This window comes from Cynocephalus volans, chromosome 5, assembly GCF_027409185.1.
Source record: "Cynocephalus volans isolate mCynVol1 chromosome 5, mCynVol1.pri, whole genome shotgun sequence".
Taxonomy (NCBI): Eukaryota; Metazoa; Chordata; class Mammalia; order Dermoptera; family Cynocephalidae; genus Cynocephalus; species Cynocephalus volans.
The window spans coordinates 143,072,079-143,085,259 of NC_084464.1; the positions used below are offsets into that span (position 1 = coordinate 143,072,079).

Below are 13,181 nucleotides of genomic sequence, written 5' to 3' on the forward strand. Positions count from 1 at the left end.
CCTATAGAACAAGAAGCCCTTGAAATGTCTGACAAGGAATTTCGAGTGATAATTCTAAGGTAACTGAATGAGATACAAGAAAACTCAGCTAGACAACATGATGAAATGAGGAAAAGTATACAGGACCTGAAAGAAGAAATGTACAAAGAAATCAATGCCCTGAAAAAGAATGTAGCAGAGTTTGCCAAACTGAAGAATTCATTCAACGAAATAAAAAACACAAGAGAGAGTTTAACCAGCAGGCTTGCAGAAGAAGAAGAAAGAACTTCTGACCTTGAAGATGGACTGTTTGAAATAACACAGGCAGACAAAAAAGAAAAGAAAAAAGAATTATAGGCATTGAAGAAAATCTGAGAGAGATATGAGACTACCTTAAGTGTTCAAATATCCAAGTCATGGGTATTCCAGAAGGGGAGGAAAAAGGAGATTGCATTGAAAACATATTCAACAAAATAGTGGCAGAAAACTTCCCAGGTATAGGAAAAATTATAGATCTTCAGATCCAGGAAGCTCAAAGATCTCCAAACATATTTAACCCAAAAAGGTCTCCAAGACATGTTATAGTCAAATTGGCAAAACTCAAAGACAAAGAGAAAATCTTAAAAGCTGCAAGAAAGAAGCATCAAATCACCTATAAGGGAGCCCCAATCAGACTAACATCAGACTTTACATCACAAACCCTAAAAGCCAGAAAGGAATGGGATTATATATTCAAAATACTAAAAGAGATTGCCAGCCAAGAATACTCTATGCTGCAAGGCTGTCCTTCCGAAATGAAGGGCAAACAGTATATTTCTCAGACAAACAAAAACTGCAGGAGTTCACCACCACACGACCGCCCTTTCCAGAAATTCTCAAGGGAGTACTGGGTTTGGTACCTGAAAAATAACTACCACTGAAATAAAAACCCAAGAAAAATCAAAACCCACTAGTATAATAAAAATGGCATTCAAAAAGGCTATCTACAACCCAAGGAACCAACAAATATAGAAAACAAACAGTAAATCAGAAAGAAAAGAACAAAAGACATCTAAGACATCCAAACAATAATCAATAAAATGCTAGAGTTAAATCAACACTTTTCAATAACAACTCTTACTGTAAAAGGCTTAAATTCCCCAATTAAAAGACACAAACTGGCCAACTGGATTCAAAGGAGGACCCAACTATATGCAGCCTTCAAGAGACCCACCTCACCCATAAAGATTCACATAGACTAAGAGTGAAAGGATGGAAAAAGATTTACCATGCAAACAGAAATGAAAAACGAGCTGGAGTAGTTATTCTTATATCTAATAAAATAGACTTTAAACTAAAAACCATAAAAAGAGATAATGAGGGCCAATACATAATGATAAAAGGATTGATTCATCAAGAAGACATAGCAATCATAAATATATACGCACCCAATGTCAGAGCAGCCAGATTTATAAAACAAACTCTATTAGACCTAAAGAAGGAAATAGACACTAATACCATACCTGAACACCCCACTGTCAGTATTGGACAGATCATCTAGGCAAAGAATCAGCAGAGAAACACAAGATCTAAACAACATACTAGACCAATTGGACTTGGCAGATATCTACATAACAGTCCACCCAACAACCTCAGAATATTCATTCTTCTCATCAGCACATGGATCATTCTCCAGGATAGATCACATATTAGGTCACAAATCAAGTCTCAACAAATGCAAAAGAATTGGAATTATCCCGTGTATTTTCTCAGACCACAGTGGATTAAAATTAGAAATCAATAACAAACGAAATTCTGGAAACTATACGAACACATAGAAATTAAACAGCATTCTACTTAATGACATATGGGTCCAAGAAGAAATCAAACAGGAAATCAAAAAATTTATGGAAACTAATGAAAATAATGATACATCATACCAAAACCTGTAGGATACTGCAAAAGCAATACTAAGGGGGGAAATTTATCACAATAAATGCTTACTTCAGAAGAATGGCAAGATGGCAAGTGAACAACCTAATACTTCACCTTAAAGAACTAGAAAACAAGAACAATCCAAATCCAAAGTTAGCAGATGGAAAGAAATCATTAAGATCAGAGCCGAACTTAATGAAATTGAAACCCAAAAAACAATACAAAAGATCAATGAATCAAAAAGTTGGATTTTTGAAAAGATAAATAAAATTGACAAACCATTAACATGGCTAACTAAAAAAAGAAGAGAGAAGATCCAAATAACAAAAATTAGAAATGAAAAAGGTAATATTACAACTGATACATCTGAAATACAAGGAATCATTAGAGACTACTATAAACAACTATATGCCAACAGATTTGAAAATCTGGAGGAAATGGATAAATTTCTGGACACATACAAGCTCCCAAAATTGAGCCAAGAAGACGTAGAAAATCTGAACAAACCAATAACAATAAAGGAGATTGAAGCTATTATCAGAAGGCTCCCAACAAAGAAAAGCCCAGGACCAGATGGATTCACAGCAGAATTTTACCAAACATTCAAAGAGGAATTGACACTGATTCTTTACAAACTATTCCAAAAGATTGAAACAGATGCAAATCTCCCAAACTCATTCTATGAAGCAAACATCATCCTGATACCAAAACCAGGTAAAGATATAACCGAAAAAGAAAATTACAGGCCGATATCCTTGATGAATATAGATGCAAAAATCCTCACTAAAATACTAGTTAACAATATACAGCAACACATATGTAAAATTATTCACCATGATCAAGTGGGATTCATCCCAGGGATGCAAGGTTGGTTCAACATATGCAAATCAATAAATGTGATACAGCCTATTAATAAAATCAAACACAAGGACCATATGGTCATCTCCACAGATGCTGAAAAAGCATTTGATAAAATTCAACATTCATTCATGACAAAGACCCTCTATAAGTTAGGTATAGATGGAAAGTATCTCAACATAATTAAAGCCATATATGATAAACTCACTGCCAATATCATCCTGAATGGGGAAAAGCTGAAAGCTTTTCCTTTAAGAACAGGAACTAGACAAGGATGCCCACTCTCACCACTCCTATTCAACATAGTGTTGGAAGTACTAGCCAGAACAATCAGAGAAGAGAAGGAAATAAAGGGCATCCAGATTGGAAAAGATGAAGTCAAACTGTCCCTGTTTGCAGAAGATATGATCCTATATATTGAACAGCCTAAAGCCTCTACAAAAAAAGTCGTGGAGTTGATAAATGATTTCAGCAAAGCAGCAGGATACAAAATCAACACACAAAACTCAGTAGCATTTCTATTCTCCAATAGTGAACATGCAGAAAGAGAATCAAGAAAGTTTGTCCATTTACAATAGCCACCAAAAAAATAAAATACTTAGGAATTGAGTTAACCAAGGATGTGAAAAATCTCTATAATGAGAACTACAAACCACTAATGAGAGAAATCAGAGAGGATACAAGAAGATGGAAAGATATCCCATGCTCTTGGATTGGAAGAATCAACATTGTGAAAATGTCCATACTACCCAAAGTGATATACAAATTCAATGCAATCCCCATCAAAATTCCAATGTCATTTTTCTCAGAAATGGAAAGAACTATCCAGACATTTATATGGAATAACAAAAGACCACGCATAGCCAAAGCAATGTTGAGCAAAAAAAATAAAGCTGGAGGCATAACACTATCTGATTTTAAACTATACTATAAAGCTATAACAACCAAAACAATATGGTACTGGCATAAAAACAGACAATGGAATAGAATAGAGAACCCAGAAATCAACCCACACACCTACAGCCATCTGATCTTTGACCAAGGCACCAAGCCTATACACTGGGGAAGAGACTGCCTCTTCAGCAAATGGTGCTGGGATAACTGGATATCAATATGCAGGAGAATGAAACTAGATCCATACCTCTCACCGTATTCTAAAATCAACTCAAAATGGATTAAAGAATTAAATATACACCCTGATACAATAAAACTTCTTAAAGAAAACATAGGAGAAACAGTTCAGGAAGTAGGACTGGAAACAGACTTCATGAATATGACCCCCAAAACACGGGCAACCAAAGGAAAAATAAACAAATGGGATTATATCAAACTTAAAAGCTTCTTCACAGCAAAAGAACCAATTAACAGAGTTAAAAGACAACCAACAGAGTGGGAGAAAATATTTGCAAAATATACATCTGATAAAGGATTAATATCCAGAATATACAAGGAACTGAACCAACTTTATAAGAATAAAACAAGCAACCCAATTAAAAAATGGGCAAAGGAGCTAAATAGGCATTTCTCTAAGGAAGATATATGAATGGCCAAGAGACATATAAAATAATGCTGAACATCACTCAGCATCCGGGAAATGCAAATCAAAACCACACCGAGATACCATCTAACCCCAGTTAGGATGGCTAATATCCAAAAGACTATGAACGATAAATGCTGGCGAGGCTGCGGAGAAAAAGGAACTCTCAATTGTTGGTGGGACTGCAAAATGGTGCAGCCTCTATGGAAAATGGTATGGAGGTTCCTCAAACAATTGCCGATAGATCTACCATATGACCCAGCTATCCCACTGTTGGGAATATACCCAGAGGAATGGAAATCATCAAGTCGAAGGTATACCTGTTTCCCAATGTTTATCACAGCACTCTTTACAATAGCCAAGAGTTGGAACTAGCCCAAATGTCCATCATCAGATGAGTGGATACGGAAAATGTGGTACATCTACACAATGGAATACTACTCAGCTATAAAAACGAATGAAATACTGCCATTTACAACAACATGGATGGACCTTGAGAGAATTATATTAAGTGAAACAAGTCAGGCACAGAAAGAGAAATACCACATGTTCTCACTTATTGGTGGGAGCTAAAAATAAATAAATAAATATACAAAAAAACCAGTGGGGGGAGGGAAGAAGACACAACAATTACAATTCCTTGAAGTTGATATGACAAGCAAACAAATAGGACATTGTTGGGAGGGAGGGGCGAGAGGTAGGAGGGAGGGAGGTTTCGGTATATGGCCACAATAATCAACCACATTGTATATTGACAAAATAAAATAAAATTTTGAAGAAAAAAAATTAATTTCATTCCATCCCCATCTCATACTTTCCAAGCTACCACCATCTCTTCTGTCAGGTCTGTCCATTTATTTCTGAATACAAAAGAGCTCAAGCAAAATGAGTCTGAAATTTGTGCAGGTAGCTTAGAATTCAATATACCTTGACTTTTGTAGAAGAGACAAAGGCTCAGTAATTATTTAAAACGGCAAATTGGTTATATACAAATTAACAAGTTATCAACTTTCAAAACTGAAGAATAAAATCTCTCTTCCTCCCAGCCCCAACACTGTTCTCGGTTTTGTCTTTGAATATAACTTCTTCTTTTCCTTGAGTCAGGGCCTGCCCAGTTACAGATAATTAAAGCTCCTGGATGGAAGCAACTTTTGACTATTTTCTCTAAAGACACCACTACTTTATTTTCTAGTGAGTTGGTGACAAAAGTGGGGAGACCAGAGACAAAGTATGGTTTGTTCAGACTCTTGATGTGTCCCCTAGGAAATATTTCCAATTAAGGATAAAAACCAAGTTTGCCATAACAGCTCTTAGGTAGAAAATAATAATGTCTGCAAGTTTAAACTACACACCACTGTTACTGCTAATTACACTCAGAAAATCTGTTTTCATTCTATCAACCTAAAATTCCTCAGCATGGCACTTGAAGGTCTCCCAACTACCACCCATCCTCCCCACCAGCCAACTGAACCAACTTAACTTTTCATTACTCTGTTAGGTCTCTGGTTCTTAACCTTTTCAGAGTCAAAAATCTCCTTTGAGAATCTGATGAAATTTATGGGCTCTCTTGCTTGAAAAGGGCACATGCGCATACTTTATATATTTATATCTCATGGGCCCAAGGTTAGGAAGTCCTCTGTTCTAGATAGCTGGATAACCTCCTAATGCAAGACAAAGTCCTTCATTTCTTTGTATCTGACAGTTCCTCTGCTTTAATAAACATTTCCTTTCCTTTCCACTAACCCACTTCCCTTTTTCTCCTTTAGAATTCAGAAGGAATTCTATAATTTATCTCAACTGACTTGCTGAGGACCTTGTTAGCTGTTATCTGATAGAACTTTATACCTGTCTCTTATATTGGTCCTTGGACATGTTATTTGCCAACTTTTCATTTGTGCACCTCTTAATTTCATCAAATAAACAGTAAGCTCCTGGAAGGTATTGGCTAGATCCAGGCACCAGGAAGACTCTCCTGCTTGCTTTTGTAGACCCAGCACTCAGTATAAGGCCTAATACATAGAAAACACTTAATCTTACTGAATTTGTTGAAATGAATAAGTTGTCTGAGTTTGCTTTCTTTCTGAATTTCCCTCAGGGCCTAGCACAATGCTAAACTAAGTGCCCAGAAAGTGCATACTACAATAAAATACAATTGATTTATTCTAGAAAACTTCCAACTTTTTTTCCTCTTTGTGTTTGTATAGTTAATCTTTCCTTTTTCCTAATTACAAAGTAAAATATGATTAAGGCAGAAAACATGGTGGTAAAAAACCCACACATCAAAATAAAAACCACTCATAATCCCAACACCCCAAAATGTGGTCATTGTTATTACCTTGAGGCAACAGTGGCTTTTCAGTTTTTTCCCTATGCTTGCATATACATATTTGTAGTTTTAAAAGTCAAACAGATTGACACTACGTATACAGTTCAGCAGTCTGCCTTTCTCATTTAAAAATATATTGTTAACATTTCCTTATGTTGGGTAATATTTTTTCATCTCATGATTTTTCTAAAGTTTGCACAGTATTGTTCTTTATGAACATACCAGACTCATCTAACTAGTTCCCTATTGTTTTACATTTACACTGATTCAAATTTTTCACTATTATAAACAAGAATTTCCCTATATATTTCTGTTGCTTCCTTATAAATTATTCCTAGAAATAGCTATAAATACAAACAGCTTCTACAGTGTGATCTAAAAAATAAACTAATAATAAAAGTGGTAAAAGGATATGCCTAGGCAATTAACAGTAAGAAAAAAAAATCTAAATCTCCAATTAGGATGCTCAATACACAGTAGTCAGGGAAATGAAAACGAAAAGGAAGACAGAGTAGAGTATGTTGGCCAGCAGGGAACAGTCTAACACTGAGAAGCAGTGCAGGCCAGTTGTTAAGAGCAGATGGCTAGACTCCGTCCTTACCAGCTGTCTAATTTTAGAGAATTTACTAAACTTTCTCAACCTCCATGTCCCCATTTGAAAATGAGGACAATAATGATATCCACCTCACAGGGCTGCTGTGGAGCTTAAATGACATAGGCCACATGCAACACTGTGCATATAGCACTGTGTCTGGAACTTAACAAGAGTGCAACACTGTTACTCAGTCTTATATTTTTTTCCAAACCTGTACCTGTACAATGCTATGCTAAGCATGCTATGATGATTAAAACAATAACTTTTATTATATGCTTGGCTCTCTGAAAACTTTCATGAAATATAATGATTTTATTATAAAATAATAAAGTTGATGACTTTATATAAAGTTGGTAACTTTATCAAAGAACACAAAATAAGTAACAGGGATATTACTTCTTACCTATCACATTGCCAAATATTAAAGAGTGATAATTCCAGGGCTAGTGGAAGCAGGAGTGGGATAGGATACTTTCATGGAACCATGACCATTTAAGTGCTATACAACAGAACTGTTTGTAGTGATAGAAATGTCCTTTGATCTATGCCTTCCAATAGATAGGCAGTGGTCACCTGTGGCTACTGACTACTTGAAATATGGCTAGAACAACTGAAAAACTAAACTTTATTTTACTTCACCTTAATTTAAATTTAAATAGCTGCACATGGCTAGGGGCTACCATATTGGTAGCATGGTTCTAGAAGACAATACAGCAATATCTATATAGTTTTAGAACACACACACATCCTTTGTCCCATTTTGGTAGTCATTCCACAGCAATAAAAGTACTATCAGGTAGGGATGAGAGGATGGTAAGCCAAAATAAAAAATTGAAGACTGCAAAAAAAAAAAGTGTTAAAAATCAAAAAAAGAATATATAATTCCAATTATGCAAAAGTATATATGGCTGTTTACATACAGACAGAGATATATGGAAGGATGCTCCCAAAATGTTAATAGCATTATCTCTGATAGTAGGATTTTTAGGTAATTTTTACAAAATTTGTTATACCTTTTTTATAGTTTGAATTTCTTATGACTATGAATTATTTACATAATCAGAAAAAGAAAACAAAATATTTTTATTTTGGAAAGAAATAAAATAAAAGGGCATGACAGGATCAAATGATGAGCTCAGTTTTAAGGCTTTTAATATGTACATGGCCAAATTGCCTTCTAGAAAGGGTGCCCCATTTTCAGCTCCTATCAGCCACCAAATTTCTCACATGCACACCCTTACTATCACCAAGCATTATCAGTTTTTACTTTTGCCAGTTTAATAGGCAGAAAATTGTATCTCTTTTTAATTTGAGTTTTATTACTAGTGAAATTACATATTTACTCACTGATTTGCTGGTTACTTATTACTTTCAAAAATATCATGTTCATATCCTTTGACCTTTTCAGTATTGGGGTATACATCTTCTCTCATTACTTTGGAAAGTATTTACATGTTATTTAAATTATATGTTACATAAATACATATATAAATTATACATTAAAGTCATCAAACCTGTCCTTTCATATATATTGCAAATACAGTATTTTCTTTGTTATTTGTTTTGTTACTTTGTATCCTGTCTTTTTAAACATGTAGATGTTTTCAATATTTATATAATGAAAACCTGTCAATTTTTCTTTTATGTTTTCTGCCGTTGATGGTATACTTTAGAGTCTTCCATTTCAAGATTGTATAAATACTAACTTTTATTTACTTCTGGGTTCTTTTATGATTTTATTATTTTTATTTGGCTTTATTCATTAATTCTCTCTTCAATTAGATTTTTATATTTTTACTACAAAAATATACTGATAAATTTCTTTAAAATCACCCATAATTTTATCATGTTAACTATTTTTATATTTTCTCTAGTCTTCATTCACTTCATAAAAATAACAACTTGTATTCATTGAGCAAATTATGTTAAGCACTTCACAAAAATTCTTTTAATCTATACAACCTGGTGAGATAGATATTATATTCCCATATACAGAAGAAGGTACTATGGCTGAAAGGTTAAATTGTCAAAGTTAGTTTGCTAGTCAATATCCATCTGAACATAGCTAAAGTCTAAACTTACATGCATATTATAAAATAATTTGTATTCTGATAGTTTAATGCTAAATATCACATGTAGTTGTGACATTTAAAATTATGTTTATTCCTAATACCCATAATGATTTTCTTGACAGCACCTTATTAAACACAGTAATACACCACAATTTAATTAACCATTTCCCTTTATTGAAAGTTTGAAATGCATCCTGGTTTTCACTGTTACACATAACTGAAACGAAAATCATTGATTTTATCTTTCTAAACTATTTCCATAAGTAACCATATGACTAGGTCAAATGATATGAACACTTTTTTGTGGCTGTTAATTATATTATGCTAGGTTGCCTTCCAAAAATGTTGTACCTGTTCAATTGGTAGCACTGTATTGATTTTTGCAGTCTCATTAACTTTAGATAACTTTTTAAAAAATTCAACTTTAAGCTGTCTAAAGAACTGTTTTCTTTTATAACCCAGGCTCGTTTTCTTTTTTGTATTAAAATAGAAAAACAGGATAGAAATTTTCTAGTATAACCCCTTTACTATAAACACGAACAAAGCGAGACCCAGAAATTACATGACTTGACTACATTCGCCTGCCTGGTCCCATCACAGTCAGCCATTCTAATTACTTGTATTGGCCATATAAATATTTTTACTCTGTACCTATGCTGTGAGGATTCTAGTATTCTTTCTATTACACATAATACTGGACATTTCACTTTCAAATTCCTTGGTACAAATTAATCAAAGATGAACTTGCTGCCTGCAGATCTGAAACTAATCTTAAACTCTTCTCAGAAGAAGTAATTCTTCAAAGTAATTTAAGATTTAAAGTTTGTTTGGGGAAAGAAACTTTGGGGAAGTGGGGGATGGTTGAATAAAGCACAAGATTTATGACAAGTACTTTTTTTCCTTTGTTTAAGGACTGGAAAGAACATGTACAGGCCAAACCAAAACAGGAATTGCTAAGTAAGGGCCTCCTTAACCCTGTGTAGGAGGAGGTAAACTATGTAATCACACCCTTAGGTGTTTATAATCCAATTAAGAAACAAAAATGTCAAGGCCAGAGGGATCTTGGAAATTCTTTGGAGTTCAATGATCTCATTTTCTAGAGCAGAAAGCAAACCCTAGGGTGATCAAGTGATTTGCCCAAGGTCACACCAAAAGGTAGTCAAAGGACTTAAGTGTTTAGTCCAGAAGTCTAGACAGAGAATAGTGCAAAGGTGGGTGGATGAAATGGTCCAAGATATCAGGACCAAAAGATGTTTAAAGGAAAATAAATACCTGAAATATAAAAGGATGGAAAGAAAACACAGTTCTGATATAAAGCAAAAAGCTCAATAACTGATTAAACTTAGCTGTTTTTGAAACCACCATGAGTCCCCTGTGACAGAACCTCTTACAATGTCATCTAAGGAAGCTCCACACATGAACACTTTGAGGAGCGCTCATGATAATAAACAGAAGTGACCACAAATTCTGATTTCCCAGCATTCAGGCATCATCAGCCCTCTAGATCTCTCACCAATAGAAAGACACAAATGCAGCTTCCTCTATGATATTTTAGACTCCATGCATGTTTATTATTTTACCATCACTGTTAAAAAGCTGCCTAGCACATAATATTATTAAATGACTGAGGGAGAGTGAAATTTGGTATCACATGAAAACTCCTTGCCTCTAACTTGGAGAATTTAGTAACATAAAAGCAGTTCAGTACAAATAAATCCATATTACCAATTATAAATTAATTTTTTAAAGGAATATGTAAACGGTAATTTTTTAAAAGCATCAGATAGAAGGTTGTGCATCCTGTAAATTTAATGGAAGATATAAATTTGTATGTGGGCTTAAAGAATGGGTCATGATATCAAGTTAATGGGTCATGACCAGCATTTTTTTTTTAACGCAGCAAAATAGAAATACATGCTGGGAAAACTGTCCACAGGAAGGGTAAGCACTACTCTGTGAAACTTTTGTTTAAATAATATGTATATGTGTGTTTCCTGGGTTGTAATATAAAATTTATTTACTGTGGGTCACTTTTTAAAAAGTATGAGAAACAAGTTTTTAAAAAAAAAAAATATAAAAGACATTGTATAAGTAACAAAATAGATGCTCTAATGTATCATGGCTTACAAGAAAGTGAAAAATAGTTGGCTGTAACAGCGAACCAATGTAGGAGAAACAATATGAGAGGTTACTTTGGTAAGAGGAGAACAGAGAAGAACATGGCAAAATTAGCTTCAGTGCTGAATCCCCAATGCCAAGCATAGTGCACTCAATAAACATTTGTGCAATGAATGAATGAATAATTATGGAATTAGTTAACTATAGGAGACCAGAGGCAGTTATGGATAGAAGAATATAATCAAAAACATGTATGAAAAAGATTATTTTACAGCAGTATCAGAAATGAAAAACTGAAGGGCGTTTCGTATATATATACGAATATTTATGTGTGTGCATGTATATAAATACATATATGTGAATATATACATATTCACGTACATATAATTCGTATACATAAATACATATATAAATGTATAAATGTATTTATGTCTATTTACACACATATGTATGCCAAACTTTTATCCCTACTACGTAGCTCGCTGGCACACACGAATATAGGTAAAGTCTGGATTACACAAAAATGTGATTAAAGCCGTCCTGAATCAACAGTCCTGAAGGGAGGAAGTAAAAGGACAGAGGGAAGTAGAAAGAACGAATGATAGACGCTGATTGTGCAGAGATTTGTTTTCATATTGCTCTCTACCAGAAACATCCTCAGCTTTCTTCTACTCGATATGTCCGAGGGGACAAAACCACAAGATAATGTGACTTTGTGGATTTGAGAGTGTGTCCACAGGAAAGAAAGGGGAGACAGCACGTGCCCAGCGAGCGGCTGAGGGGGTAAGTTTGGCGCATACTCCATACCAATGAAAACAAAATTCTTTTTTTTCTATTTCCTTTCCTTTCTTCCCCCAGAGACACTGTTGGAATGGGCTCAAGAAAATTTCATGACAGTAAAGCCAGCTGTTTTACCCAGAAAATTTGAGCGCCATCAAGATTGTGCTGCAGCGCGCCCGGGACGTTTGCTCAAAATGCCCAGTTAGCGTTGAGGGACAGAGGAAGTCCCTTCCCCCGTCCCCCGCCACCGAGGCATCCACCTCCCGGGCTCCTCACCATGTTCATCGCCTCCTCCATCCACTTTTCGGTCTCCTCCGCCGACACCGAGCACGCGCCGGCTACACCCAGCGTGGACACCGCCTTCGCCTCCATGCCGCCCTGGGCCGCTGCTCAGGGACAGAGGCCGCGGCGGCGGCGGAGCGCTGGCAGCGGAACGCGGCGGGCGCGGACCTTCGTTTCTGGGGGAGTCCAATAGCAAGGCACCGGGAGCGATTTCTGGACGGACCTGCGTGCTGCGGCCCAGTGAGTGGCGGCGGCGGCGGCAGCGGCAGCAGCCAGCGCAGCTGCTCTGCTCTAGTCCACGCCCCCTTCCCGCTCCGGTGACAGTCTCTGCGGAAAGTCGTGTTTGTGATTTCTGGAGAGCATCGAGAGGGACCACGGCGCTCCTGCCGGGTTGTCCGGGCCAGGTGTCGAAAAAACGGTTACCTGGTGAACTAGCCACTCACCCCTGGGCGGCGTCCACCCCCAGGGCCTGAAGATGTTGAGATCTATGTGGAATTTTCTGAAACGTCACAAAAAGAAATGCATCTTCCTGGGCACGGTCCTCGGAGGTGGGTGACAGCGTGCTTGGAAAGGGGCATTGGGAAAAGGTGGGAGAGAGGTGACTTTCTTCTAAAATAGGGAGAGACCGAGCGATCCTAGTCTGGAATATGTAGAGGGGATCCGTTGAACCGTCGGATGAAGAGCGGGGTGGCAAACTTCCAGGGTTCCTTCCATCTCTGC

The 13,181-nt window shown here is 36.1% G+C and overlaps 2 protein-coding genes across 2 annotated transcripts in view; one reads left to right on the forward strand and one right to left on the reverse strand.

Moving 5' to 3' along the window:
- ADAT2 (adenosine deaminase tRNA specific 2) overlaps positions 1–12,551 on the reverse strand; it is a 33,888-nt gene extending 21,337 nt beyond the window's left edge. Inside the window, exon 1 of the mRNA XM_063097948.1 lies at positions 12,456–12,551. Coding sequence (XP_062954018.1) covers positions 12,456–12,551 — 96 coding nt within the window. The remainder of the gene's footprint in view (positions 1–12,455) is intronic.
- Positions 12,552–12,734: 183 nt separating this feature from the next.
- Positions 12,735–13,181, forward strand: part of PEX3 (peroxisomal biogenesis factor 3) — a 46,339-nt gene continuing 45,892 nt past the window's right edge. The window contains exon 1 of the mRNA XM_063097316.1: positions 12,735–13,009. Within this exon, the coding sequence (XP_062953386.1) occupies positions 12,937–13,009 (73 nt within the window). The 5' untranslated portion in view covers positions 12,735–12,936. The remainder of the gene's footprint in view (positions 13,010–13,181) is intronic.